Below are 26,610 nucleotides of genomic sequence, written 5' to 3'. Positions count from 1 at the left end.
AGCGCGCCGAGGGCGCAGCACGGCGGCTCGGTTCTGCCCCGGTGCTGGCACAGCCTCCCCACCCCGTTCTGTTCTACTCTTCTCCTCCTCCTCGCCCCCCCCCCCACTTCATTTTTCTCCTCTATGCGGGAAATCCTTGCCAGCTGGGGAAGGCTGGGAGGGCAGAGAGCCTCCGCAGGCTGCAGATAAAGAAAGCGGAGGAGGAGAGAAAGGAATTCGGGGCGGCTGCGGACGCGTGGAGTAGCACTCACTTGCTGGGACCCCACGTGAGGTAAGGCTGGCAGCTGGGGTGGGATGTGGGACTCCAGAGGGGGCTTGCTGATGGGGTTTATGTGGGGGTTGGAACCCTGAAATGCCCCACCGGCCCTTGGAGGGTGGGGGCTTGGAGAGTTTGGTGGCATCCCATGGGTAAAGCCATGTGGGGTGACTCCCTCCCAAGGGATGCTGTGGCTATGGAAGGACTTGGGGGACCTCTGCTTTTCCTTTGGAGCCCCTGGTCTCTCCTTGTGCTGTGCTGGGCTGTTGGAGGGCTGCTGTCTGTCCCCAGTGATCCACCACTGTGGACCAGCTGTCACAGGCAGGGGCTGCAAGCAGAGCTGGGTGCAGAGGATGCCAGCTGTAGGGTCTGACTGCCCTATCCAGGAACCATGGAGAGCCTGGTGCAGAGCATTGCAGGGAGCAGGAGGGGCTTCCTGCTGACCTCCATGCAACTCCAGGATGGGTTTGCAGGAGGTTGGCACAGGGATGCAGGTCCTTGCTGTGTGCAGCGATGCTCAGCTTCACCCTGTGCTTGCACCAAGCAGAGCAGCAATAATGCATCCAAACACAGCTGGGGCCACCCCTCTCCAGTCCTTGCTCTTAGTGGCTTTCCTGTCCCTTGTGGGCCAGGCCAGCATGCAGGGAACATCTGCAAGACCCACTCAGTGCCTGCACCCATTCAGGGTGGGCCTCTCCAAGGGGCACAGGTGTGGATAATTTCTCAGCTGTCCCTGGGGTTTCCAACCCCATCAAGTGGTGGCAGGTCTGAAGCAAAGCCTGGGGACAGGAGTCTGCATATCCTGCAGTGCTGTGACAGTTGCACCAGGACTTTTGGGGACGTTGTGGGAATGGGGCATCCTGCTCCTGTGCTCATCGGCCAGCAGGGACTGGAGCTGTGGGTGCAAGGGGATGCTGTGCTGCTCCATCCCTGCCCTAGAGCTCTTGGGGCTTCTGCTAAAGTAGCCGGCAAAGAGCTGAAAGCAGAGGGTTTGGCACTAAGGGCTGTAGCTGGGAGGAGGCTACCGAATGTCCTGGCTGCTTCCAGTGGGGTCCTGCAAGTCTCAGTCCTCCCCAGGAGGACTGCCTCCCCCAGCACATGGGGATAGGGGAGGTTGCATCCTCAGGGAGGAGTAGGCTGGGAGCAGCAGCCCACCATACTTCAGGAGGAACTATTAAATGTGTGTACATGATCTTTGGAGAGAAGAGCCCAGGCAGTTCATGCTGTGGGAAAGGATCTGCAGGCTATGCTGGACGCAAACCAGATTGCAGCGCGGCACGGGGAAACCAGCAGTGCTTCCTGTGGGACTGAAAGGAGCAGGGCTGGGGGCAGAGCCAGCGCAGAGCAGTGCTGAGGGATGGACACAGGGCAAGGCTTGGGGAAAGCACAGAGGGGGCTCAGAGCATGCAGGAAAGGCTGCAGAGGGCTGATAGAGGGGGCTGATAGGTAGGGTTGGGTGCTCACTGGGTGCTGGGCTGGTAGCGTGAAGCATCCATGCATGGGAAGTGCAAAGGAAAAGGTCAGTGTGTAGTGGGGTGGAAGACTAACTTTGGGTGGGCAGGGTGCCTTTGGCACTATGTGTTTTGGGGGATGTGGGCAGTGCGGCAGGGCAATGAATTTTTGATCTCCTTCAGACTCCAGTTTGGTGGGTTCCCAAGGTATGCAAAACAACAGTGTTATGGAGAGAACAGCATCCCTGGGACTAGGGCAAGAAGTGTCAGTGAGCACCAGAGCTTAGGAGATGCTCTCCAGCAGCAGATGCCAAATTGAAACAGGGCAGGTGCTGGATGGCCAAGCATCTCTCTGGATGCAACAGCAAAGGGCAGGGAGCAGAGGTGTGGTGGTGGCTGAGCACAGCTGGCCCACAGCCACCAGTGGTGGCATTGGTGCTGCCTTTAGCCCAGAACTGGGGACTCATTGGGGACCGGTGGGCTGGATGCATCCCATCACTGCTGGGGCACTTGGTGCAGTCTGTTTGTTTGTGCTTGAACTGAGGGGAAGAAATCCCCTGGAGAGGAGGGTATAGGTCAGGATTGTTCCCTGGGTGCTGGATTGGCTCCAGAAGTCTCCTTTGCTCTGCCAAGCAGATTGGACATAACGAGGCTTGTTTTAGGGGTTGCTTAATTAGGCTTCCCTGTCCCGCTCCGCTCTGCAAGGACGGCCCTTCCTGGAAGTGCAGCACTTTCCTGGAGCGGAGCCGGCTGGGACAGGGATGGGGACCCATGCCAGGGATGAACAGAGGGGCACTGGGACAGGTCAGGGGGGTCCCATGGGTCTGTCCCTTTCCTGGCCTTGTAACAGGGGATGCTGGCTGTGATGTCCTGGCCCTTACACCCTGCTTTCCCCTCATCCCTGGGACACGGCTGTGGAACAACCTTGCCGATGTTTCAGCATTCCTCATGAGATCTCCCACAGAAACGATGCTGTCAAGCAAGCAGGAGGTGTGTGGTGCTGCTGCAAAGCAGGGTTACGTGGGCAGGAGGTGCCTTCCCTGCTAAGGAAGGGGGCTTCTCCATGTGTCCCATGCAGGGTACAGCAAGGAGCAGGGCCCCATCCTGCTCTCGCTCTGCCTTCCCCCTCCTGGCCCGTCTGCCATGCAAAGGAGGTTGTGACTGAAATCTTAATGCTACCGAGACACAGTAATTGGCACCAATTAAATTGCTACATTCATGTTTGAATTGCTTTAACTGGCGAGACACACTGTCTTATTTATACAAAAAAATATGTTTGCTTGTGGGTTTGTCTGAATCGGGGCCAGCAGAAAATAAACCATTTCAAGCTCTGCTCTCTGAAAGCGCATTCTCCACTTGCAAACTGAAAATCACCTCCGTTTCAGGGTTTGCTGAGCAAATGGCTGCAGAACAGAACCCCACTCTGCTCAGGGCGCTCCTCGAGAGGGTCCTGTCCTCTCCTGCCAAGTTTCTCTCTCCAGTGTGGGAGTGGATGGGCAGAATATGGTTTGATTCAGGAAGGCAAACTCTGGCAGGCGTAGGACTCGGTGATTTTAAAGCTGGGTTTGGGGAGAGCAGGTGGTGGGTCTGTGGGGTTTTGGAGGTGTTTGTAGAGCACCAGTGCGGAGAGAAGCTGGGGTTTTCTCTGTTGTTCTGTTAAGGTGGGGCCTGGCCCCAGCTTGCAGCACAGGGAGCTGGCAGCTTGTCCCTGCTTTGCAGCAAGGAGAGGGATGTGGTGTTGGGCATGAGATGGAGGCGTGTGTTCAGCCCCAGCAGCAGGGCTCTGCATCAGGCCCCATCCCTCATGTGTGCTGCTGCCTTTGGCACACCAGGTCCTGCTCCTCATCCCCAACCATAGAGCTGTCGTGTGGCTAATCCCAGCCACGAGAGCCTAAAACCCCAGAACAAAATGATTAAACTCGGGTTCCTCGCAGGCAGCTGAGAAGAGAAGGGCCGATGCAGCCATGGGAATTATTTCCTTCTCCCTGGCAGCACCCGCATCTCACGGACATTTTCAGGCAAGGATCAGGTTGCTCTCCCTTCACAGGGACGTGGGGCTGGGGATGCAGAACACAAGGGGATGTCTCTATCTCCATTGCTCTCCCCTTGATTAGCAGGTAATTAGAGCCATCCAGGACCTTTGGCCCCAGCTAAGTGGGGGACTCAGACGTGCAGGGGACACATACCTTAGCAAAGCTCTTAGCTGAAGAAAGAGAGGGAGGAAAGCCCTGGGGTGCCCTCATCCCTGCATCCTTCCCTGATCCTCTCCACCCTTATACAGCTGGAAAAGCATCAGGCAAGCGGATGGGGACACCCTGAGGTGTCCCAAATGTTACAGCCTCAGGATGAAGGGAACAGATCGCTCTCGGAGCTGCCACTACCCGGCAGCCCCCATGTTTTGCTGCATGGTTGGAGCCATCTTTTCCTGGGGACAGCAATGAAGCGATGCTAGGAGCTGTGTGGGTGCTGCCCTGTGGGCTGGAGGCACTGCACCCACACTCATTACTCACGTTGTTCATGTGCTCATGGTGTTTGCTCCCTTAGAGGTCTTTACTGTCTGAGATGATGGAGGAGTTGGAGGATGACTATGGGCAGATTGGTGGAGAGGGGCACTGGAGAAGTGTGAAATGCTCCTGAGAGGCACATTTGTCCCCCTGGGGGGGGGGGGTCACTGCCTGCAGGGAATGAGCTCTGGGGCTCAGCAGATCCTACTGCCCACACGAGCATCTCGTGTTGTGTGCAGTGCCACAGCTTGGTCCAGGTGACCAAGGGGCAAAGAGCAAGGCACCCCATCCCTCCTTCCTGACTGTAGGAGAGCCCCCTGTCCCCCTCCCAGGGTTTTCCCACAGCCTGCGCCAGGTTTGTTGGCTCCAGGGAGCAGCCCTGTGCCCGGCCTGCTTTCCACGAGCGGAAGCGGGGGAGCATGCGCAACCCAAAGGGCCACGAATACCAACACTCAAGGCTGGGGGATTATTTATAATGCTGGCCCCGCTCCAAACAGATGTTTCGTTTTATTTTGAACTTGTGCTGGATGGGTCACTCATTTCCTCTGTCTCCCATGGGCTTAAACCAAAGGGGGGATTAGGGCTGAGCATCCCTCGGTGTCACCAGCACAGGGGTAAGGCATCAGGATTGTGTTTGCGTCTGCATGCTGATGTGCAAAAGGAGGTTTGTGCTCCAGGGTTGGCCTGTGGGACCCCCAAGGACTTCCCAGTGCCTCCAGTTTCAGATTTCCAACCTCTGTGTTTTATCATTGGCTGTTTACAGGCTGGGGATGATGGGCTCCCTGTGTGTGCGCTGCCTAATTCTAGCCATGTGCTGGGAAAATAGAAAAAGGGCTCTGTGATGATAATCTGGCCTGTGAGTAAATGTGGTGTCATGGGAGCCGAGGGACCCCAGAGGAGAGATGTTGCAACTCCAGCCAGTTCCAGCCAAGGGAAAAAAAAAAAAAAGCTCAGTTTTATTTAGATTAAAGGGTGGGAAAGAAGCAGTCGCAGAGGCAGGGGGGAGGGTGGCAGAGGGAAATGGGGCAGGCCAAGGAGTTTCACTGGCAGACAAGCAAGGCTGGGGTCTCAGCAGCCTTTGCTTGGGGAGCAGTTCCCCTTGTAAATGGGGTGGGACATCTCCCCCCAGGCCAGGAGGAGCCCCCGCACCACGGCTGTGCTGGGCATCAATCCTGGGATCCATGCAGGGCTTTCTCATTGCGCGCGGGCACTCATGATCTCACTTAATGACTCAGATGAGTTTAGACAAAGAAAAAATAAAGTGTATTTTACTTCCCACTAATTCACACCAGATGTCCTTTGCTTGCTTGGCGGGACCGCGGGGCCAGCAAGTACAGCGGGAGCGCCGGGAATCGCAGCCTGGCTGGAAATGGAAAGGCAGAGGAAAAGTGAGGGCAGCTGGCTGTGCTGAGAGGGGTTTTGCACCCCGATTTCCAGCAAACAGCACGTCTTGCTGGAGGGCTGTGGGTTACAAGGAGTGGGGCTCTGTTCGAGGAGTGGTGGGGCTGCAGGGTGTGCAGATCCTATCCCTCCCTGTGTGCAGCTTGGTAGGCTGCTTCTCAGCTCCCACAGCGCTGGGGATGCTTGTAGGACCCCCACACTGTTTCTCTGCTTGGTTGTGGGTGAGAGGCAAGAAATGTGGTCAAGGTGTGCTTAGGCAGTGGGCAGCAAATGGCAAGGGTGTTGCTTGGTGCTGATGCCCATTTCTGTTGATGTCCCATGGTTTAAGTCTGTTGAAGGACTAGAAATGGACACAGCACAGAAACAAAGGGGCTCGGGGTGTGCTGAGCACTGTCAGACCATGTTTCTGCCTTCATCAGAGAATCGTTTGTGTTGGAAGAGACTCTTAATGGTCATCTGGTCTGATTCCTCCACAGTGAACAGGGACACCCACATCAGTGGCTCAGAGCCTGCTGCTTGAGCGTCTCCAGGGTCAGGGAATCCACCACCGCTCTGGGTAACCTGTGCCAGTGCCTCTCCATTCTTATTGTGAAAAACTTCCATATGTCCAGTCTAAATCCCCCCCTCTTTTAGTTTGAAACCATTCCCTTTTGTCCTATCAAATACCAAGAAGGTTTCAAGACTGAGCCCACACAGTTGTGCTTTGGGCATTCTCATTTCAAACAAGACACAGGTCTGGGATGGAGCAACAGTGAAAGATGAACGAGGTTTGGTGGCATTTGAGGTCCTCAGTAAGGCACTGCAATGAGGAGGAGATGGAGAAGGAATAGCCCTCCTTATGTAGGGAAGGCACCATCCCCAGAAGAGGTTGGATGTGGCCCTTCTCCGCATCCAGCATCATTGAGGCTGCCATGAGGAGCTGCGGGCCACAATAAGGCCTCCCCACAGCCTCCTCTGCTCTGCGCCGAACAAGCTGAGGGCTCTCAGCTGCCCCTCGCACCTCTTGGTCTATAAATGCAGCCTGCTGGCCGCCCTCTCCTCTCCCGGCCAAATTCCTCTCTTAGAATAATAAACAACACAGCTCAAGAGAAAACGGCTGGCTTGCCCTCATGTCACAGCACCAGAGAGGGGCAGAGGGAGGTTCTGTGCTGGCACTCTGGGACCGTAGCGGGGAGGGGGGGCTGTGGAGGGTCTCAGCACAGCCATGGGAGCTGGGATGTCACCTCAGTGCCTGCCGGGGCTGTGCTGAGGTGGCATTGCTGCAGGGCAGGGAACGTCCCATGGTTAAGGTTGCTCATCTGCTGGTCTGTGGGAAGGGTGTAAGAATCTGAGAGGTCTGTGACCCCGTTTTCACCCATGTGGCTGGAAGGAGACAATCCGTGGCATTTGAGAACTGTGCAGATGACAATGGTGGGGTCCAAGGATGGGATTGCATCTGTGTGCTGGATTCTGGACTGCTGGGTAGGGTCACCCTCAGGTCGTTGTCTGGCACTCAGAGGGTGCATCTTGGTGCTCTTGCTGAGAACAAAATCGGAGACTGAGGATTGAAACAGGTGTCCTCAAGGCTCAAAGTGTCCTCAAAGCAGAGATCTGGGTGCGTTTACATCCCTTGTGAAATGCCTCTTTGTGCACGTGTGCAAGCACACATTGCTGTGACAAGGAGAGGAAGGTCTGTCTGTCTGCTGGGCAGGCTCTGCAGAACAAGCAAAGCTTGGCATTTCCAACCATGCCTCTCTCTCCAGCCAGAGCAGACAAACAAGGGAGAGGTCACAGTTATTTGCGAGATGTTGCTACCCTCCCACTCTGCTCAGGAAGCATCTCCAAGAGAAAAGGCTTTCTGCAAAACCAGCGTTTTTATTAAAACCAGCCTTGAATGCTGGGGAGGCAGCCAGAGGCAGCAGGCGGAGGCTGCAGGGTTCTTGGTTCTCGCTGCAGCCTGAATCCAGCAGAGCACTGGTTTGCTTGGCAGGGATCCTGGAAAGACCAGGGTGCTGCTGGTGGCACCAGACCTCTCTGACAGGCAGCTTGTGTCCATTTACAGCCTGAATTTCCCCTCCATCCTTTCATTCCCTCCTCCCTCCGGTCTTCCCTTTAAGTGCTCTCTTCCTCTCCAGCAAATGCAGAAGAGCAGAGTCACCCAGGGGCTTTATGGAGGAGGAGAGGCAAGCTGCTGAGTAAGCTGGAGGCCTGGAGAGTTTTGCTGGTAGATCAGACTTTTTTTTCTTTTATTTTTTATTTTTATTTTTTTATTTTTGGAGCCAAAGCAAGAGAACAATAAAAACATCTGACAAGTGCACGTCATTTAAAAACCATTTCCTCCCAACATCAAGCGAAGACAGACAGTGCTTCAGAGCCAAGAGGCAGCAGACCCACTCGGTAAGAGGCAGTGCCAGCAAGCTCAGATTGCCACCAGCCTCAGGTGGTGGTGGAACCCTTGGGAGGCTCCTGGGGGCTTCACCTCGAGGTCTGCCTTGGGAGCAGCTTCAAGGTGGAGGTGTGAGAGCTCTGAATCTCAGCTTTGGCTCTGGGGTTCCCGAAGCTCAGCCCTTTCTGTGCCTGTCACCATGTTGTGCAGGGGATGGCTCCAGTGCTGTTAGGGAGCTCTGGCCCCGTCTCTTTTGGGCCATCAGTTTGCTTTGGGGAGGGCTGGGCATGCTCTGTTAAAAGGACTTCATGGGAAATGTTGATAAAAGGGATCTTAAAACAAAATTATTCCCTGAAGATGCATATTTTTGAAAGTGAAATACAAGAAATTCTGTTTTTTGGAGGGAGTGTTTTTGGGCATGTTTTCTTTTGTTGAAAGAAGCAGAAAATGTGGGAGGACTGTGGAGGGGGGGAGTGGGTATCTGTTTTTTAGCAAGTTTTATCTCGTTGGGACTGAGGGAAGTGAAAACTAATAGGGGAAAAAAAGGCAGGGGGAGGGAGAAAGGCAGTGCTCTGCTGCTGGGGAGAGGCATTTTGAGCTGGGATGAGCAAGAGCTGACACAGCTCCTGGAGCTTCCAGCCCAGTCCCTGTTTCCCAGCTGGAGATGCCTTAGATCTGCTCCTTCAGCAGATCCAGCACGAGGGAGAACCAGGTCAGCAGCAGAAGGGAAAGACTGAAAACTGGAGAGAGGGGAGGTGGAGAGGGGACCCTCAGCCCAGCAGTGCTGTATTAATCCTGCTTTGTTCCTAACAGGATTGGGCCACTGGGTCGTGGAGCCCACCATGCTCTGTCCCTCTCTGAAGGCATCACTGCAGCTCCTCATCCTCACTGGTGAGTGGTGGCCCAGGGAGATGGGAGCAGGACTGGGCTCCTCATGAAGAAGCTGTCTGGGGATGCTCCCATCACTGGGGTGATGAGGAGATGGGTAATGGGATGGGAAGGCACAGGGCTGCACTGCTTGCATCCATCTTTCCTGGATCTGCTGGCTCTGCTGACCCAGTCCTAACTCTAGCCCTTACTCTAACCCTAACCCCACCCACAGGGACACCATGGGGGAACACGTGTACTTCCCAGCCCTGCTGGGACATCTGGATAAAACATAGAGGCCAGGAGACATGGAAGCCGTTCAGGAAGACCTTGCTTGCTTTATTGCTTCCATAGGATTTCCTGCAAGGCTTTGCTTTCATTCCTTTTTTACCTTCTTTTAAACTGACATTGTTTCAGCCCAGCCTGTGTCATGTTAGCACTGTCTCTGTGAAGAGGCAGCCAGCAGAGCAGGGAATTAATTCCTTCATCTCCTCCTCTCCCCCTGCCCACCAAGGCATGGCCTTTCTGAGCTTTTGATGGTGCAGCTGAGACCTACCTCTGCTTTATGAGACCAGCTCATTTTTAGGTCAGCAGTCCTATATGCTGTCAGCTCCTCAGGCCCAGTGCATGGGATGCATACAAGCAAACATCTGGGAGATGTCTAGGTCACTCCTGCTTCCAGCCCTGTCCTCACCAAGGATGGTGTAGCAGCATCACAGCAGCCCTGTTTGCACCCTCTGTTTCAGCGGGTGCCTGAATCCCTCCCAAACCAGCCTCCTACTCCTCATCCCCTGCGGACACTGGACATTACTGGCCCTTGGATTTCAGAGATGTACAGTGTGTCTCACCTCTCCCCTGTCCCAGGTCTGCTGGAGGTAACGTCTGGGGGCAGCAGGCTGCACATCGAACCTGAAGATGCTGAGCTCGTCCTTAGGCTCCACAGCACCTTCTCCCTCGTGTGCTATGGGGACAGCGCGCTAGTCTGGGAGCGGGATGGTCAGCCTCTCGCTGCCTTGCTGGAGCACAGGGATGGGGTCTTTGTCAGCAACCTCACCCTCAAGAACGTGACAGGCCGTCACACAGGGGAGTATGCATGCTTCTACAGCCCTGACCAGGCTTCAGAGCGAGCAGAGAGGAAAGCCCTTTACATCTATGTTCCAGGTAAGGGGCAGCACATCCTTACCTCTGCGTGGGAACTCCCACGTGTGGCACGCTGGAGCAAGCAGTGGGGGAGGTCATGGTGTCACCAATGTGCCTCTCTCTCCTGTAGATCCCTCCTTAGTTTTTCTCCCCGCAATCACTTCTGAAGAGTTCTTCATCTTCATCACGGGCTACACAGAGGCCATCATCCCATGCCGTGTGACCAACCCAGAGCTGCAGGTGACCCTTTATGAAAAGAAAGTGGAGAATCCCATTCCAGCTGCTTATGACCCACAGCAGGGCTTCAAAGGTTTCTTTGAGGACAAGACCTACTACTGCCAGGCAATCGTGGATGACCAAGAGGTGGATTCAGACACCTTCTATGTCTACAGGATCCAGGGTGAGCTGCCCTCATCTTGGCATATCTCTGTAGCTGTTGTGGCCGTTCCTTCAAAACAACAGGAGTGGGACCAGAAAGATTTCCCCCTCTCCTTAGTGATATCCCTGATCAATTTAGGGGCTGGATTTAGCCCTGTCTCCATTAAATAATAGGTTCTGCAAAGTGTCAGATCTATACCTCATAGAAGAGATTTCAAGTGAATAAATCCACCTAAGATAAATGGACTGGGTGTGCGCTCATCTCTTCCTTTATTGATCATCCCTTGCTTTGGCACTTCCCACAGTCTCATCTGTGAACGTCTCCATCAGCGCGGTGCAGACCGTAGTGCGTCAGGGAGAAAATGTTACCCTGATGTGCACTGTCAGCGGCAATGAGCTGGTCAACTTCAACTGGGATTATCCACGCAAGCAGGTGAGGGCACCGACCCCACGTGTCCCGTGGCAATCACTCATCAGTATCATAGAAAAGGTCAGGAGGCTTCATGCCATGGCAGGAGTAAGATGCTGCTGCCATTCCAGGAGGCTTGATGGGGAGCTCCTTGGATGAAGGCTGTCTATCTCAGGGGCTTTTGATGGTGCTTGTTCCCTGTCTCCATTGTAGACTAAGGTCTTCTGCCCATTTCTCCTCCCTCCCTGTGAGCCTGGCTCTGTAGCTCCGTTGGCATGAAATGTTTTTCACGCGCAGTATCTTGTCCTCACTGTGCAGGCTGGGAAAGCTGTGGAGCCAGTGACCGACTTCCTGCCTGGATCCACCCATGACATCCGTTCCATCCTCATCATCCAGAATGCAGAGCTAGAGGACAGTGGGACCTATGTCTGCAATGTCTCTGAGGGCTACCATGAGAAAACAGACCGCAAAGACATCACGGTCCAAGTGATTGGTGCGTCACTGACTGTGCTCTGAGGCAGCAGCCCACATGGGTGTTGCTCCAGAATGGCAAACTCCTCACTCTGCACAGCCTCCAGCTCCCTTCCCTTCTCACCCCTGCCCTCATTAACCATGGCAAAAAGTCAGCCCTCACCCCATGGCATCCCTGCCCACTTCTTGGCTTCAACACATCCAAACTCCCCCATCATCGCTTTTGGGAGTCTTTAATGTATTTGAGGGTTTGTGTGACAGCTCTTTTTGTACTGTGCAGTGTTCTTAAGTCAATCTCCCACCGACACCTGTGCTCCTTTCATGTCATTTGAGGGAGGCTGCCCATCTCTGAAAGGTGACAGCCCTTTCCTTGCATGTTGCCTGTCCTGTGAGCTCACACCCATGCTCTCCTTGGGCACAGACCTGAGACCTTGAGGGACGAACCTGGAGCTGCTCCATCACTTCAGTGTGTTTTATCCCAGATAGCTCATAGGGATGTGGAGGTGACTGTGTCTCTCCCTGCAGCATGTATCCTTGTCTTTCCTCAGAGCGTGGCTTTGTGCGCTTCCACACCCACCTGGCCAGCACAGTGTATGCTGAGGTCCACAAGAGCCACATCATCCAGGTGGATGTGGAAGCCTACCCACAGCCAAACATTGTATGGCTGAAGAACAACAAGACGTTGACCATGGAGAGCAGCAGCGAGTTCACCATCACCAACAGGAACCTGTCAGAAACCAGGTGAGGGCACATCACCCCTCACCAGGGAACAGGGAGGGGATAATTCACAACACAGACTGGTAGTGTGTGGTACGGTGGTTGGGCACGGGATGGTGGCTGAATGCTGACCTTTCTGTGAGTGAATTTTGTGCATTCCCCAGTTGGGTGGGAGCCAATCCCTCCCAAGCAGTGTCAGTCACCAGGTACCTTCCTGCATGCAATCCACGGCTGTGTCTTCTCCAGGTACCAGACGTCCCTGGTCCTGGTGCGGGTGAAGCAGGAGGAAGGAGGATATTACACCATCCGAGCTTCCAATGAGGATGATGCACAAGAGCTGTCCTTCCATCTGCAAATAAATGGTGAGGATGTGCAAGCAGACGTGGGGCCAAGGAGTGTAGGGGCAGTCCCAGGGGATGGTTCCATCCTTTGCTCCAGGATTCTTAGCCTGAAGCCTTTACAGCTATGACTGCAGATCCATGTCAAAAGAAGAGCAATAAAATGAAGAAAAAATCACCTGAAATATCTCACGCTTGGTCTTATAGCAAGAGGGACAAGGAGGCAGTGCAGACACCAGCAGCATGGCCTTCAATGTTGTCCCAAGGATGCAGATGCAGGTGCATCTACAGATGCAGAGGTGTCCTTCTGTAGTTCCTCTGCTATACAAGCAGAATGGATAGGGGCAGGTTTCTTCCATGACCACCTCAAACCTTTCTAGTTTTGCTTTTAGTTTCAAAAATAAGGCACAATTGCTGTAAGTCTTACCTGACTGTCACATCAACCCTGTGCCACAAAGGGGATCCATTATTTCCCTTCCTCATCCGCATTCACAGCCGAGGATTAATTCCCACCAGTGTCTCTTGGTTTCAGTGCCAGCCAAAGTGGTGGATCTCAAGGAAAACAGCAGTGCCAGCAGCGGGGAGCAGACTGTAACATGCTCTGCTGAAGGGATGCCCCAGCCAGAGATCAGTTGGTCCACTTGCAGCAACATCAAACGGTAAGCAGCGAGATGAAGCCCATGGGAATGACAGGGCTCATGCATTTTTAGAAATAATAGACTATTTTACTGCGTTCTGCTGACCCACGCAGCTGGACATCCCATGGTGTTGCGTGGGTTTGGCTGCCTCTTAGGTGCCTTTATCCTCCTCCGGTCCAGGTGTGGCAACCAGGGGCAGCCCACCCAGCTGCTGGGGAACAACTCTGCAGAGATTGGCCTGCACACCAATGCCACGTACCATGCAGAGCTGCAGGTGTACCGCGTGAACAGCACCCTGCAGCTGCACAGGGTGGATGAACCCCTGCTCCTGAGATGCACTGTGCAAAACTTCCTGGGCTCCAACTCCCAAGACATCACTCTGGTCCCAAATGGTGAGTGCTGTGGGAGGTGTTCACGTTGGAGGTGGGGAGATGGGCTTTCCTCTCTGTGTCTCCAGCCTGGAAGTGCTGGGAGCCAGCAGCAACCTCTGATAGCTGCAGTCCTCAGGTGGAAAAGCCTGGATATTTCTGCCCAAAATGAAGCCTGCAGGAAAATGAAGTTGAGCAGGAAAGGCTGCTCTGAGGGCAATCTGTAGCCCTCCCACCCCTGAGCAGGGTTATCCTTCCAGGGGCAAGAACTGATCAGGTCCCTAGTGTCTTGTTATTAGCCCAAGGGTCACTAGATGGTGCCACAGGCCCAAACAACCACATGCTCCCCAAATAGCAGAAAGGACAGTCTCAGCTGGGAAGGTCTAACCAGGAGGAGAGAACAGGGCTGTCCCCAGTCAGACTCCAGCCCACAGGACAGCCTGGGATGGATGTGTGGATCTGATTTAAGGTCCACGATGGATCGTCAGTTCATCATCAACCCCTGGGGCTGATGTCTGATGGGGAGGCATGTAGCAGGGAAGGGACAGTAACTAGAGGAGGAGGGAGCCCCCTGTGCTAATAACCCCTTTCCCTGGGTCGCCCTGACTTTGCAGGGGTGGGAGTCTGACTGCTGACCCTGTACTTATCGTTGTAGCCTTGCCGTTCAAAGTGGTCATCATCTCCGTCATCCTGGCTCTGCTGGTCCTCACTGTCATCTCCCTGATCATCCTGATCGTCCTGTGGCAGAAGGTAAAAAAGGACTGCATTTGCAGGCTGCTGCACGTGTCAGGGTGGATGGGAGAGCAAAGTTGCAGGCTTCTGCATGATGATGTTCTATCCATGTCAGAGATCATTGGCCTCTGTTGGCCTCCTGCCATCTGTAGACTAGACATGGAAGGTGGCAATGACTGCAGAGACCAAAGACTCCCTAACAAAACCCATTCACGGTCCCCATGCCCTGCCTGACCCTCAGCTTCTCAGATCTCCCTTGTCTCTTTGCTCCCCTCTCCAGAAACCTCGCTATGAAATCCGCTGGAAGGTGATCGAGTCAGTGAGCTCTGATGGGCACGAGTACATCTATGTGGATCCCATGCAGCTCCCTTATGACTCCAGCTGGGAGGTGCCCAGGGACAAGCTGGTGTTAGGTAAAGGCTCTGCAGGTCCCTCTGATGAACCCTGTCTGTCTGGGGGAGATGGTTTTTGATTTGGGATCTCAAAAAGAGAGCAACCCGGGCAGAGCACAGAGATCCCTGGGATATGATGTGATCTTGCAACAGAGGGATCATCTGGGGCCACTGTGGGAAGCTATCTGCTCCCTGTGGCACGAGGCACGCGGTTATTTCTGATTCTCCTTCTCTCTGCCTGGCAGCTCTTTCCCTTCTCAACTTGCCACAAACTACTTTCAATACCAAACACATTCACTCTCCACTACTGCCATTCCTGTCAGGATGGCCGGTGCCATTTCAGACAAGAGACATGCCTTTTCCAAGGTCCTCTCCTGTTCTTGCCTATCCTCAGTGATCATACCAACCTCACCTTTCTCTGCAGGACGCACTCTTGGCTCCGGTGCCTTTGGACGTGTGGTGGAGGCAACGGCGCATGGCCTGAGCCATTCACAGTCCACCATGAAAGTTGCAGTCAAGATGCTCAAGTGTAAGTTCCTCACACTGTCCCTTTCTCTCACCCCAACACCACAAGGCTGGATGATGCCCAGGTGCTCACTCCTCACTTTGCCACTCATATCAACTGTCCCCAACAGCCACTGCCCGGAGCAGTGAGAAGCAAGCCCTCATGTCTGAGCTGAAGATCATGAGCCACCTGGGACCTCACCTCAACATTGTTAACTTGCTGGGGGCCTGCACCAAAGGAGGTAACTGAATGCCAGGTGCCCTGTCTTCTCCCTGCTACCTTGCATTGTGCTGCAGAGTGAGAATTGTCCTCAGAGAGAATAATTGTTGTTCTCTAGTTCAGAACGACTCACCCTTCCCCTGGGAAAGCCTCAGGGGGGCTCTGAAAGCCTCTCTTTCCAACCCACTTGAAACTGAGAAAGCATGTTTCTGTTAAGCCCCACCTGCCTTCCCAAACATAAATTTCAAATTCCAAAAACGCTCAGTCCCTGAAAGACAGCTTTCCCCATGGTCTTGCAATCCGGTAATGTCCCCAAAGGACAAAAATCTCTGCCCTGGGGAGCAGACAGGGCCAAGTAAAGATGACACAAGTGCTCTTTTCCCCCAGGGCCCATCTATATCATCACCGAGTACTGCCGTTACGGGGACCTGGTGGACTACCTGCACCGCAACAAGCACACCTTCCTGCAGTCCTATGGCGAGAAGGCCCGCCGGGAGGCAGAGCTGTATGGGAACACCATCAAGGAGGACCATGTGCAGAGGTGCCTGGAAAGCAGCCTTCTCCTCCTCCCTGCTGCCTGCACCATCTTAGCCCACACCACTGAGGGAAGCTGGTGGTGTCAGGAAGGATACTCTCATGTCCTCTAGGCCAGTAAAATAAATGCTGGCCTAGCAAGGGAGCATGGCTGCCCAGTGTTACCTTTAGCTCCTGGCAGGCAGGGATTTAGCAGAGGCAATTTGTGTCCTGGAGGCTGATGCTAACACATACCCTGGCTGCTCCGTGCCAACTGGGGATATTCCCTGGCAGCATTAACTTGGCTAGCATAACAGTAGCCCTTCACTGAGTATAGAGAGGAGTTTCTTAGCTTTCGGGGACCTCAGCTGTGCATTTTCAGTGCAGTTTGTGTTGCTACTGTGCCTAAGGGAGAAGTGCTAGAAGGAGTGCAATTGCACAAGAGGTGCTAAGAGGAAAGGGAAACAATCCTTCATCCAGCTGCCAGCTGTAAGAGGTGCAGACACATCAGTGCAGAGAAACACTCCCATGGGAAACTAGAAAGCAGCACTTACTTCCAGCACACAAAAGCAACAGTAAAATAGAGCAGCATTAGGACATTATCACAGCTGCCCCCTGTTCTTGAAGGCAGCTGAGATCCTCCTAAGCACAAAGCACAGCCTCACAAGCCCCAGAGTATTCTTTCTGGAAGGAGATCCCCAGTGCCACTTGTATGCAACAGAGCTTCTTTCCCTGCTACGAGACATTTCAGTGCTGGGGCTGAGGGTTCAGGAGCTGCAGTTCTTCAGATAATTTCCCCTGTACCCTGCATCTCACTGTCCTCCACTCTGAATACTCTCTTTTTCCTCCTCCAGTCACCTTTCCTTGTCTGTTGAGAGCGATGGGGGCTACATGGACATGAGCAAGGATGAGTCTCTGGATTATGTGCCCATGTCTGACATGAAGGGTGAAATCAAGTACGCTGACATCGAGTCCTCTAACTACGGCACCCCATACGAGCTGGACAGCTATTCCCCATCAGGTAACAGCTCAGCTGTAGTGGAAGGGAAAGAACTTGCATTTGGGTTGCAGGATGCCTTTGCTTGCAGAACTGGATGGGTCATATTGCAAAGGTCACCTTTGAGACTAATACAGCTTCATGCTGGGAGCCCCATACTCTGTCCTGGTGTTGATGGGGGCAGAGCCATCCCCACTGAGCTGGTTCCTTCTGCCAGCTGCAGTCTGTGAGTGTGCCAGTCACACCAACCTCTGTGTTTGCCTGTCTTGCAGCTCCTGAAAGAACAGACCGGGTGACACTGATAAATGAATCTCCACTTCTCAGCTACATGGACTTGGTGGGCTTCAGCTTCCAAGTGGCCAATGGGATGGAGTTCCTGGCTTCCAAAAATGTATGTATGCAGACTGGCCTGTGGAGACAAAGAATGCTGTGCTGCGCCTGTGGTCACCTTCATCTCGCTGTCCCTCTGTCCATGCTGACCTCCTTGAGAGACAAGTGGCCGTGCAATGGAAGGGCTGCCAACCACTTTCCTTTGGAAATATATCCCCGAAGATCTGTGTGATTGTATTTGCACGCCAACTACCCCTGATGCAGACCAAGTTTCACACCTCAAATTCCATGGCTCTGAGCCCTGTGCAGCACAGCTGTGATGTTACATAATCCTCCTTTACTGGGGTGACCAGCTGCAAACAGATAGCCTTGCTGTGTTAAACACAGGGCGTTCCAGAGCAAAGTTGCAACTCTCCATGGATATGCACATTGCCCCACATGCTATAAGCTTCCCAAGCCTCTTAAGAAATAAGAGGCAACGGAGTGGATCAGATTATGGGGGCTTCCTAAGATCTGGCTTTGGCCTAGGACGGGCAGTAACATACTCTCTGTGAAACATCATGCAGGGCAAGGGTAAGAGACAGGGTGGGGTGATATGAATGACATGCAGAAAGAAATTTGTCTCTTTGCCTCCAGCTAGACAGTGTGATCTCCACAAGCGTATAGTCCATGCTATCCTATGAAGCATAGAAGAGGAGCTCTAAATTCCCAGTCTTACTTTGCAGTGATGTAACATCACTGTTCTAACTGGTAGTGTCTGGCAAACATAGGGCCCTTGCCAGTGTGTCTGTTCCAGTAAGCAGTAAAAAGAAGGTAGCCCTTCAGTGGCTTTGAGCTACATAGGTCCATAAAGGTGAAGGAAATGACTCCTGTCCCTGCAGCAAAAGAAATGGACTAGTGCTGGAGCTGGGCTTCTTCTCTGTGCCATTTGAGGTTGCTCCCAATGACAGTGCCCTGCCTCCCTGCAGTGTGTGCATCGTGACCTGGCTGCCAGGAATGTCCTCATCTGCGAGGGAAAGCTGGTGAAGATCTGTGACTTTGGTCTGGCAAGAGACATCATGAGGGATTCCAACTACATCTCCAAAGGAAGTGTGAGTACCAGGAGCCGTGCCATCCCCTTCTTTGTAGGGCTCTGGGCCTGGCACCAGAAAACCCCCTGTCTGTTGCTGTGCCCAGGGGTGGTGACATGGCAGCCATCCCAACTGATGGTGTCAACCATCAGCAGCCAACCGTCGTGCACCTGATGTGCTCTGCACACTGTGGAGTAGCAGAATTGTATGGCTGTATCTCCAAGCTCTTGCAAAAGAACCCGGGCTGCAACAGCAAAACTGTTGGACTGTGCCCTGCACAGCCCTTTAGTGGCAGCAGTGCTGTGTCCCCTCTCTGCGTGGTGCTGAGCCTGGTTCTCAGCTGCAGGCAGGAGCAAAGTTAGGCAGCTTGACAGTGGTGCAGTGAGTCACTGGCCACTCTGGGAAGAGGTCCGCAGTCTTCTGCTCTAACCACCAGACCACAGGGTAAGAGGAAGTGCTTTCCTGCAAGCAGCTACTTTCCAGAAAGACATCTCCAGTCTTTCGAGGCAAGAGAGGATGGGGCTGTTACTGAGTTTCTCTGAAACCTTCCCTGTGCTTTCAACAATAGTGTGTCTGCTCCAGCACTGAGCATCTGGGAGTGTGCAACCCTAAGCAAAGCAGGACACGTAACTGGCTCTGTTTGGCAGACAGGGAAACTGAGTCTGAGGGAGCTGAGAGCGGTGCCAGGCCCCTCAAACCCCAATCGTTATCTACTCCATGATCTACTCAGCTTCCCTCCTGCTTTGTCCCATTTGCATGGCACGGCAGCCAGGTGTTGAGCATATTGGCCAGGGGATCCCTCTGCAGAGAGACTGTGATTTTCCTGTCCAGCCTTGATATAGCTGCTTTTCCTTATGAAACTAGAAATGAAACTGGGCCTCTTTGCAGTTCTTCCTGGAGATTATTTTGGTATTTGTTGTGCAAGCGAATCTCCAGAACAGCACAGCCAGTGCTGCACACACTGATTGAGTGAGGCTGCCTTTATTGTATCACCATGTGTGTAGGAACAGGAAAAGCAGGAGCTTCAGCTCTTTCCTGTCATCCTGTAGCCCTCTCCAGCTTAGCCTTAAGATTCCAAAGCACAAATAGTTCTGGACTCCCTCTGGGAGTTCTGTGATCACGCTGTGCATTCAGTGAACTCGTCCCAAGGCACAGGGAACAGAGATGCACACTGCGACAGCTTATTATGACAGACAGGCTGTTGTCCATGATGGAAGTGGATGTAGCACACCTGTTCTTCTCTCCTATTTGCTGGGTTCATCCTGCACTACAAAAGACAAAACTGATCCCTCCAAGAAATGCTGATCACCAGATATGTGGGGCTGTCAGGCAGCTCCAAGGGGTTCTATCTGCTTGTAAACTGTGTCAGACTCTTTCTTGTTGAAACAAATGCTGTAGATGCAGCTGACTTATCTTCTTATTCTCATTTTTCCTCATAGACCTTCTTGCCCCTTAAGTGGATGGCTCCTGAGAGCATCTTCAACAACCTCTACACCACCCTAAGTGATGTGTGGTCCTTTGGGATTCTTCTCTGGGAGATATTCACTCTAGGTAAGTGTCCCTGAGATTATGGTTGTGTCCACAGAAATGGTAGCACTTTAGCAAGACCCAATCCCAGAAGGTAGAAATCCATCCTAATCCCCAAGTCCCAACTCTACCAGCATCAGAGTAGCACTTCACTCAGTGTCTCCTTCTTTTCCATGCTGACGTGGGCATTTGGAAGCAAAATGAAACAAAAAAGGTAAATTAAAAAACGAAAAGCAAACAGGAAACCTTGGTGTGAAAAGCATGATGGCATGGGGATGGCAGGCTCTGCACCAACCTGATCCCCTGCTCTCCCTTTACACCAGGAGGGACTCCCTACCCTGAACTGCCTATGAATGAACAGTTCTACAATGCCATCAAACGTGGCTATCGGATGTCCAAGCCCACCCATGCTTCTGATGAAATGTAAGTGCTGCCTGCACGTGTTACCCTGGGCCTCCACGTGTTGTCATAACCCTGCACATGTTAACTCCTGCAGAACTGACAGGAGCAGTTCTTCCTCTGTTTTCCTGCTAAGTCACCAACATGCCCTTCCTTACATTTTGTTAGCTACGATATTATGCAGAAGTGCTGGGAGGAGAAGTTTGAGATCAGACCGTCCTTCTCACAGCTGGTGGTGCTTATGGGAAACCTCTTGGTGGATTGCTACAGAAAGGTACGTGCAAAGAAACGTGTGGTGAGGGCTAGAGAGATGTCAGTGCTCTTTGAAGGGATGCCACCTTGGTTTCACAGCATTTGATGAAGGTTTGGAGACCCTAATTAATAATTATTAGCTGCTGTGATTTGGGCTACATTAATTTGAACAGCCAGAGGAGGTGATTTGGGAATCCTGGGGACGTTGTGAGACAGCTGTCATCACCAGGCAGCTGGTTTCTCAGCAGTGGCAGAAATCAGAACTGGCTGAAGATCAGAAGCCTGCTGCTGACTGATATTTTGGAACCGTGGAATTGTGGTGCTGATCTCTCACATAGGAAACATTTGTGATGTGTCTGTGATGGAGTCAGGGTAGCTGAATGCAGCTAGATGTCAGCCCTGGGGAAAGAAGCCTGGCAGTCAGGGAAAGCAAACACATCTGTGTGTTTCCTCTGCTCACAAGACCTTCCTGTTTCTCTGGTAACCTGTGAGAGCAGAGGTACCAGCAGGTGGATGAAGAGTTCATGAAGAGCGACCACCCCGCTGTTGTTCGCACAAGACCCACCATCCCTGGGCTGAACAACGCCAGGCTCCCTCCCAGCTCCCCAACCCTCTACACGGCTGTGCACCAGAACGGGGGAGAGAACGACTACATCATCCCTCTTCCTGACCCCAAGCCTGAGGCAATCTGTGACCTCCCTCAGGAGGCCTCCATCAGCCGGGCCAGGTAGAAAAGTCATTTCTAAATGCTGTCTCTTCCCGGGATTGCCCAAAACTGAAGAAGGGGGCTTCAACTGCAAATAGGGATGCTCTGCTCAGGGATGGGTTTACTAGGTGAGAAGGAGGGTAGTGTCACCTCCATGAGCACCCAGGGATGGAAGTGAACCGAAGGGCTGTGAGCTAAATGGTGTCTTGTCTCATTCCCATGTGTCAGCCAGCACAGCTGGGGACAAGAGAGGGCACAACCTGGGGTACAGAGCTCCTGAAAGCTGCTAAGATTGACAAGGAGCTCAATGTGCTTCTCATTCATTGGGAATCCTATCTCATCAGGAAACTCAGGATAGGCACTCATATCTTTTCCCTTTGTCTCCCTTCAGCTCTATTCTGAATGAAGCCAACACATCATCTACAATATCCTGCGACAGCCCCCTGGGCCCCCAGCAGGACGAGCAGCCAGAATGTGACCTGCAGCTGGGCTGCCAGGAGCTGGCCCCGGGGCACCAGGAGGTGGAGGAGAGCTTCCTGTAGGCAGAGCTGGGCTGATGGCATCTCCCCACGGCGAGGCCAGGTGTGGGGCTGAGCCGGGCATGGCAGAGAACCACGCCTTGTGCTTGTTCATTGGGACATCCATGCTTGTTCCGGTACTCTTCCCTCCCTCCCATCTGTCAGGTGGGGAATCAGAGACATTTCCCCCCATTGCCATCCCCTTCCCTCCTCACAAAGAGGTGGCTCAGTGCCCAGCATCTGCCAGATCACTGCCACATCCTCTTCAGCGATCAAACCGCTGTGGGAAGGAGACATCTCACAGACCAACATCTTCTTCTGAAGTGGAAGGTGTGGGTTAAATCTCTACAAGAGGCACCACTTTTCATGTGCTAAGATGCTCCAGACTCTTTAGATGGCAAAGAGTTCCAGCTCCTCCGCACCAGCACTTCCCTGATGGTCTCAGCACCAGCCACACTGTGGTTCTGCGAAATGCCACCAGGACAGACAGTTTCCTTGGAATCCATTGCTGGGGGGTAGAGAAGCTGCGATACCCAACTCCAGCTGTTGGGTGGATTCTCCTCCAAGCGCAGCCAAGGCCTGGAAAGTCCAGCCAGTGTCTCACAGATACTGAATCACTGTTTTCCTATCCTGACTCTCCAGAGGACAGAGCATCACAAGCTCTACAGGTACCTGTGGCTCTGGGGCACAGCTCTGCCCTCCCACCCAGAGCCATCCTGTGCCCAGCCAGGAGTCCCAAGGGCCAGGAACACAAAATGCTCTCACAGTGACTCTGCTGTAGTAGCAAAGAGGGGGCAGTTCAGTGTTGTTGTTGTCTGTGTGGGCACTAAGCTAATTATTCTCCAGTGATGATTTAAAGGGAACAAATATATTAATCCACTAGCCAGGGCCAGTATAAGGAAGCAATATAGCTACTCATTAATCTTCTACTGCCACTAAGCCCAGATCATTTGCTGGGGAATCATATAACCCCTATGGCTGCAAAACTTTTATGTCTTATATTTGGGAAATAAGGGCTCCCTTGTGAAAGACTGTTCACCCAAACACCCTCTTTCTCAGGATGGTGGGTCCTTCCTGAGTCATAGCAAGACTATGGGGAGCAGTAAGGATGCCAGAACACCAGCCCAGGGACAACTCAAAAGACAGAAAAGGAGAGAAAGGGAAGCTGTTTGCCATGACACCTCGCAACCTTCTGGGGACTGGGCACAGCCACTCAGCCTCGCAGGGCTAGAGAAGCTAGACCCCAAAGCTCCAGCTCAGACACCACAGAAATTGGCGGGATTTTTTTCCACAAGGAGAAGTTTCACCTTGCAGAGCTCTGCAGCACATCCCTCACTCCCATTAACCCTTGTGCTGCCCTACTCATGCACATTTCTCTGTGCATCCCACAAATTCTGCACAGGCAGATTTGAAAATTCAGTCCACATCTTTTTGTTTGGGTTTCAGCCAACCTCAAAGCCACTGAATTTTTTCATTTAATCTGATATTTCTGCTCCAAAAAAAAAACCTAAAAACCAGCACACGCTCACACTGTCTTATGTCATCTTATCCTTGAAACGCTGCCATTTGTGCAATTAAAAGAGGAGTAGATATTTTGTAGGTTGATGCACTTGGTTAAAATGTGAACCTAAGGAAAAGCATTTTTATTGGCAGCCGGTGGAGCATTTCAGTCCTTGTGGTCAGATTCCCCATCATCTGTGGGAAACACTGTGACTGACAACTGTTATTCCATACCAGATTCTCCTGATTGTAATGAAGGAACCATCTTTGGTGGTTCCAGAAATGATCCTAGCTGCGGAGAAGTGATGATTTCCGAGGTCCTTGGGGTCAGACCGCTGTATTTTTCTAACATGCAAGGTGCTGGTAGGATGCATGTCACTGCAGCTTGAGCCCATAGGACGGCACATCTGATCACCTCTGTCCACACCGCCTCCCTTTTTAGTTTGTCTTTCTCTGCCAAGTGTGACCACAAGTATCCAGTACTCCAGGTTGGGTCAAGTCTAGACCTCACACAGGGCATTAATACCTTCTGGTCTGTCCTGGATTTGTCTTGCCTGGTGTAGCTTTGGATAATGCTGCCCTTTTCCAAGCCACGACATAGCAGTAGTTTGGAGTCATTCCCTAACCAACCTTAACACCTACATCTTTCTACTCTTCCAGCATTTCTAACCAAAATACTCCCTGCTGTCCCAGACGTTGGGTCATCAGCACGTTTCATTAACAAACTGTTATTTTTGGGCTGGATCAACTAATAAAAATATTAAATACTTCAGGCATCAAGAGCAACCCTAGAGAGCTACTTTTACTACCTCCATCCAGCCCAAAGATTTTCCTGTCAATAAAACCCTTCTCACCTTTGGCCATTTGCTTTATTTCACAAAACCTGTGCTAAGCTCCATCTTGTACAGATGAATTACTTATTTCCCACTGTGAAATGCTATTCCACAGTCCTGAAAGAGAACATCTGACTCTTGTCCCTGATGGGGAATCTCAGGCATCCTGTCCTATTAGCTGGGCATTAGCTACACTTGGATGCCTATTGCATTTTATCCCATGTACATTCATTTTAAGTATCCTTAACATCAAAACCTGCTCTGGCTGTTTAAGGGATCAGATTTGTCAGCAAAACCCACCTCCCTCTTCTTTCTTAAATCAGGTACGCCACAATGGTACCGTTTCCCTCTCTAGAGAGGTATGACCAAATAGTTGCCATTGGCCCTGTGATGCCGAGGGCCAGCTCTTGCACTTTGTGGTACTTTCCCATCCTTACTCCACTATTCCCACCACCCTACCCATGCAGTTTGCAAAGCAAGCTCCAGCCTGAGCTGGGAAATCTCTCCTCAAAGATGGCTTAGGAAGGGTGAGCTCACCCCAAGTGGGGACCTGCCTCCAGCCCCCATTCCCTCTCTACTGCCAACACTCCAGTCCTGGCATGACCCAGGGGATCACAGCCAGCAGAAATGTTGGCCATTCTGAGCCCAGCCGTTTTGCAGCCATGATTTCTCCGGTGAGATTCTGAAGGGATCCGGTCCCTCTGGGTTTTTCTTTTGACCATCGTTAATTTTGTTTGGATGTGTTTTCGTGTTTAGAGATGGACCCAAATTTGATTGCCCTCCCAAAGGGAGACATGCCACAGCTTGGGCCCATCTCTAGTGCAATATCTTTTATTTGTAGATTATATTTTACTCTGCAGCTGTCAATTGTTATCAGCACCAGTATATGCATAATCCTACTGCCAGTCACTATTTCATACATACCTAAGTGTATCCCAGAAACTAATGCAACACTCCGGAGTCTCTTTTTGTGTTTAAGATGCTTCTCAGACTGACATGTGCACAGGTTTTAAGTCTTTCGTCCTTCTCGGTTTGAGCGTGTTACTATTTTTTTTTAAGTGAGAGTGTCACGTTTAGTGTTTGTTTGTGTTGTGTTAAGAATCCTAGAGCACAGCGGACTTTAATGGAACTCGGTTGTCTCTGTTCACCTGTCAGTGGGACTGTGGTGGAGCCCCACAGCGTGGGAGGCAGAAGTGCAGTGCAGACGTGCAGCCAGGGGAAGTGGGCCAGAAGGGAGAAATGGCTCTTCCCCTTCTTCCCAGCCAGGGCTTGGGGCTGGGGTGGGCAGCACCACAGGCGTGGGGCTCTGGGTTTGGGCTGCAGGAAAGCTTGAGATCTGTCTGTGTAAAGCTGGGCAGATCTGAAGAAGGGGATTCACGCCGTCGCTCCGCAGCATCTCTGAACTGCACAGCACCTGCCTCCACGCTTCTGCCAGAAACCAACCTGAGGGCAAGGGAAAAAAAACAGAGTTCAGACTAAGGTACCAAAGAGTTAACATTTTCCTAGGTTTACAGATGTATTTGTAGGACTTGTACTATGTCACATCTATAGCCATGAGATATTATTTTTATGCTGTAAACTTTTACAAATCATTTTTAAAGAAAGAGTTTAAAAATAAAGGTGTTTTTCTTTTTGCAGAGTGCCATCTTTTTCTTTTTTTTTCCTCCCCCAGTTTTGGTCTCTGCCCCTTGCTCCCACTAAGGTAGGGTTGGGAATACAGCTTAAGCATGTTGTGGGTGAAGGCTAAGCACGTTAATACGTTGTGCATGACCCTAGTGCTTAGCAAAAGCCAAGCTGGAAGCCAGGCAGAGAGAAGCAAGGCAACAGCCAAGCCCAAAGACGTGGTAAGGAAAAGGGGCTGCAAACAGGGCAGGATCTACCAGTGTTCCAGCCAGTGGGTCGTGTTGTAATGGTGGGAGGCAAGCAGAGGGAAGACCACCAGGAGCAGCTCCCACATGCATTCCCTGAGGTTCACACTGCAGCCACCAGCACCGGCTCACCATTTCCCATTGCTGGGATTGCGCTCAGATCAGGGAGGGATGCAGGAGGTGCCAGACTGAACAGTGCTTGGTGGGGGGCACCACGGTGCAGGTGATTTTTGCATGTACTTTAATAGACCAAGTCCCAGCCAAGTTCCCCTTTCCAGCATAGCTTGTCCCAGGCTCCCAACCCTGCTCAGTTTGCCAGAGGACTGCAGACTCCCAACCAGCTCAGGTCAATGATCTCCAGATTTGATCTGAGTCACCTGGCACAGCTCAGCCCTGACACTCAGACTGGGCATTTTCCTCTAGAGGCTGAATCAGCAGGGGAAAAAAATCACCTTGTCTGCAGAGAGGCTGCAGCACGGGCTTGCGGGGGAGCAGGGAGGGGGCAGAACCCAGCCAGCTCCCACTGCCCAGTTCTCTGCCTGGCAGGGCTCCTCAAGAAGCCTCCTCAAAGAGAAGAAGGGAGGATAAGAGGTTGTTTCTCTTCTCTATATTAAACCTGTCTGGTTTACTACTTATTCACACTAGTGAGTCAGTTCTCTATGAGCTGGCATTTGTTCCTGGAAAAAAAAAAAAAAAAAAAAAAAAGAAGAAGAAGAAGAAGGAGGGAAACAAACATCCTTTTAAAAGCCCCTTTTGGTTCAAAAGGAGGAAAGAATATTCAGGCAGATGTCTCCTGCAGCTCAGCAGGCCCCCAGGTCTGGGCAGGAGCCCCCCAGCACAGCACAGCGCTCTTTCTGGACACTTCATGTTCTCTTTCTCCACGATCTGCCAGGAAAAACCGCTGAGAGGAAACCTTCCCTGGCCAAGCATTGCTATTTCTTCTCTC

General features: G+C 52.3%; 1 protein-coding gene across 2 annotated transcripts; it reads left to right on the top strand.

The window, feature by feature from the left end:
- PDGFRB (platelet derived growth factor receptor beta) lies at positions 1-25,430 on the top strand. 2 transcript variants are annotated; one of them, XM_042881472.1, is made up of 24 exons: positions 1-271; positions 7,871-7,988; positions 8,791-8,868; positions 9,709-10,005; positions 10,115-10,384; positions 10,668-10,795; positions 11,090-11,264; positions 11,791-11,983; positions 12,206-12,321; positions 12,830-12,956; positions 13,116-13,327; positions 13,959-14,053; positions 14,316-14,448; positions 14,852-14,956; positions 15,063-15,173; positions 15,539-15,692; positions 16,519-16,685; positions 16,934-17,052; positions 17,960-18,082; positions 19,501-19,612; positions 19,912-20,011; positions 20,156-20,261; positions 20,737-20,966; positions 21,337-25,430. In XM_042881472.1, the coding sequence occupies exons 3-24, from the start codon at positions 8,820-8,822 to the stop codon at positions 21,485-21,487; spliced, it is 3,273 nt and encodes a 1,090-aa protein (XP_042737406.1). In that variant the 5' UTR covers positions 1-271; positions 7,871-7,988; positions 8,791-8,819; the 3' UTR covers positions 21,488-25,430. The 2 variants fall into 2 exon arrangements, with proteins under 2 accessions (XP_042737406.1, XP_042737405.1); XM_042881471.1 differs by lacking the exon at positions 7,871-7,988.
- The last annotated feature ends 1,180 nt before the right edge of the window (positions 25,431-26,610 follow it).

This window comes from Lagopus leucura, unplaced genomic scaffold (assembly GCF_019238085.1).
Source record: "Lagopus leucura isolate 7727_CA_CO unplaced genomic scaffold, USGS_WTPT01 Super-Scaffold_100030, whole genome shotgun sequence".
NCBI lineage: Eukaryota > Metazoa > Chordata > Aves > Galliformes > Phasianidae > Lagopus > Lagopus leucura.
The sequence above is the reverse complement of the archived record's forward strand: the minus strand, read 5'-3'. Positions and strand labels throughout refer to the sequence as shown.